The sequence below is a fragment of the Sinocyclocheilus grahami genome, unplaced genomic scaffold (assembly GCF_001515645.1).
Source record: "Sinocyclocheilus grahami isolate Dianchi unplaced genomic scaffold, SAMN03320097.WGS_v1.1 scaffold221.1, whole genome shotgun sequence".
Classification (NCBI taxonomy): domain Eukaryota; kingdom Metazoa; phylum Chordata; class Actinopteri; order Cypriniformes; family Cyprinidae; genus Sinocyclocheilus; species Sinocyclocheilus grahami.
Window position 1 is genome coordinate 90,975 of NW_015505400.1, and position 791 is coordinate 91,765.

The 791-nt window shown below is 41.2% G+C and overlaps 1 protein-coding gene across 1 annotated transcript in view; it reads right to left on the reverse strand.

Moving 5' to 3' along the window:
- Nucleotides 1-37: 37 nt before the first annotated feature.
- Nucleotides 38-791, reverse strand: part of LOC107596607 (C-X-C chemokine receptor type 1-like) — a 5,430-nt gene continuing 4,676 nt past the window's right edge. The window contains exon 3 of the mRNA XM_016287363.1: nt 38-782. Coding sequence (XP_016142849.1) covers nt 539-782 — 244 coding nt within the window. The 3' untranslated portion in view covers nt 38-538. The remainder of the gene's footprint in view (nt 783-791) is intronic.

The window sequence follows — 791 nt, forward strand, 5'->3', positions numbered from 1 at the left end:
AGTTAGGGGCTTTGTTGGAAATCACTAACCCACCGTATGAGCGATAGTAAAAGGGACTCTTTAAACCTCTAGAAGCTCAACCAAGCAATAGTGCACCTATGTATTTTTGTAGGCCAGAAGCTGAAAACGAGTTCGAATTTGATCATTTTTAATAAATGAAATGAGGTCTGTAATTAACACAAGCTCAATATATTTTTGTATTTTATTTTACAACATCAAATGCATCAGTAAAACCCCCTTCAAAAAGTGGTTATCCTGATTATCCTGATGAACAAAATGTGTGGTCAAAGAGCTTATTTTCTGCAATAATTCAAAAGCCAATGGAAAGAGTTTTTGGTCTACAAAAATACATCATCATTAATTGCAGCACTTGTTTACTTCTCACCCAATCATGGATGTTGTTCTTTCTGACCAATAGAGGGAGCCAAATCACCATGGCAATTAGCCTCTACAATAAAGTGTTGTTCTAGTTCAAGCAAGCAAGAAAAGGTGCACTAAATGTCTAGCAGTTGTCATACACTGATGTCCATTGTGTAGCTCACAGGAAGCTGGAAGTGGCTTCTGAGGTCAAAGAAGAAGACCTACTAGATCTGGAGACCGAGAACCGCTCCAGAACGCCTTTTCTACGGAGCATCTGCAGAAATCTTCTTCTGAACTTCTCTCCCACAAAGGCGTACAACACCGGGTTCACGCAGCAGTGCAAAAGGCCAAGGTTTTGAGTTGAGAACATGGCGATGTCCACCGCCGTCCGTGTGAAACAGCTGAACTCAACCACTTTGGCTCTCAGGAGG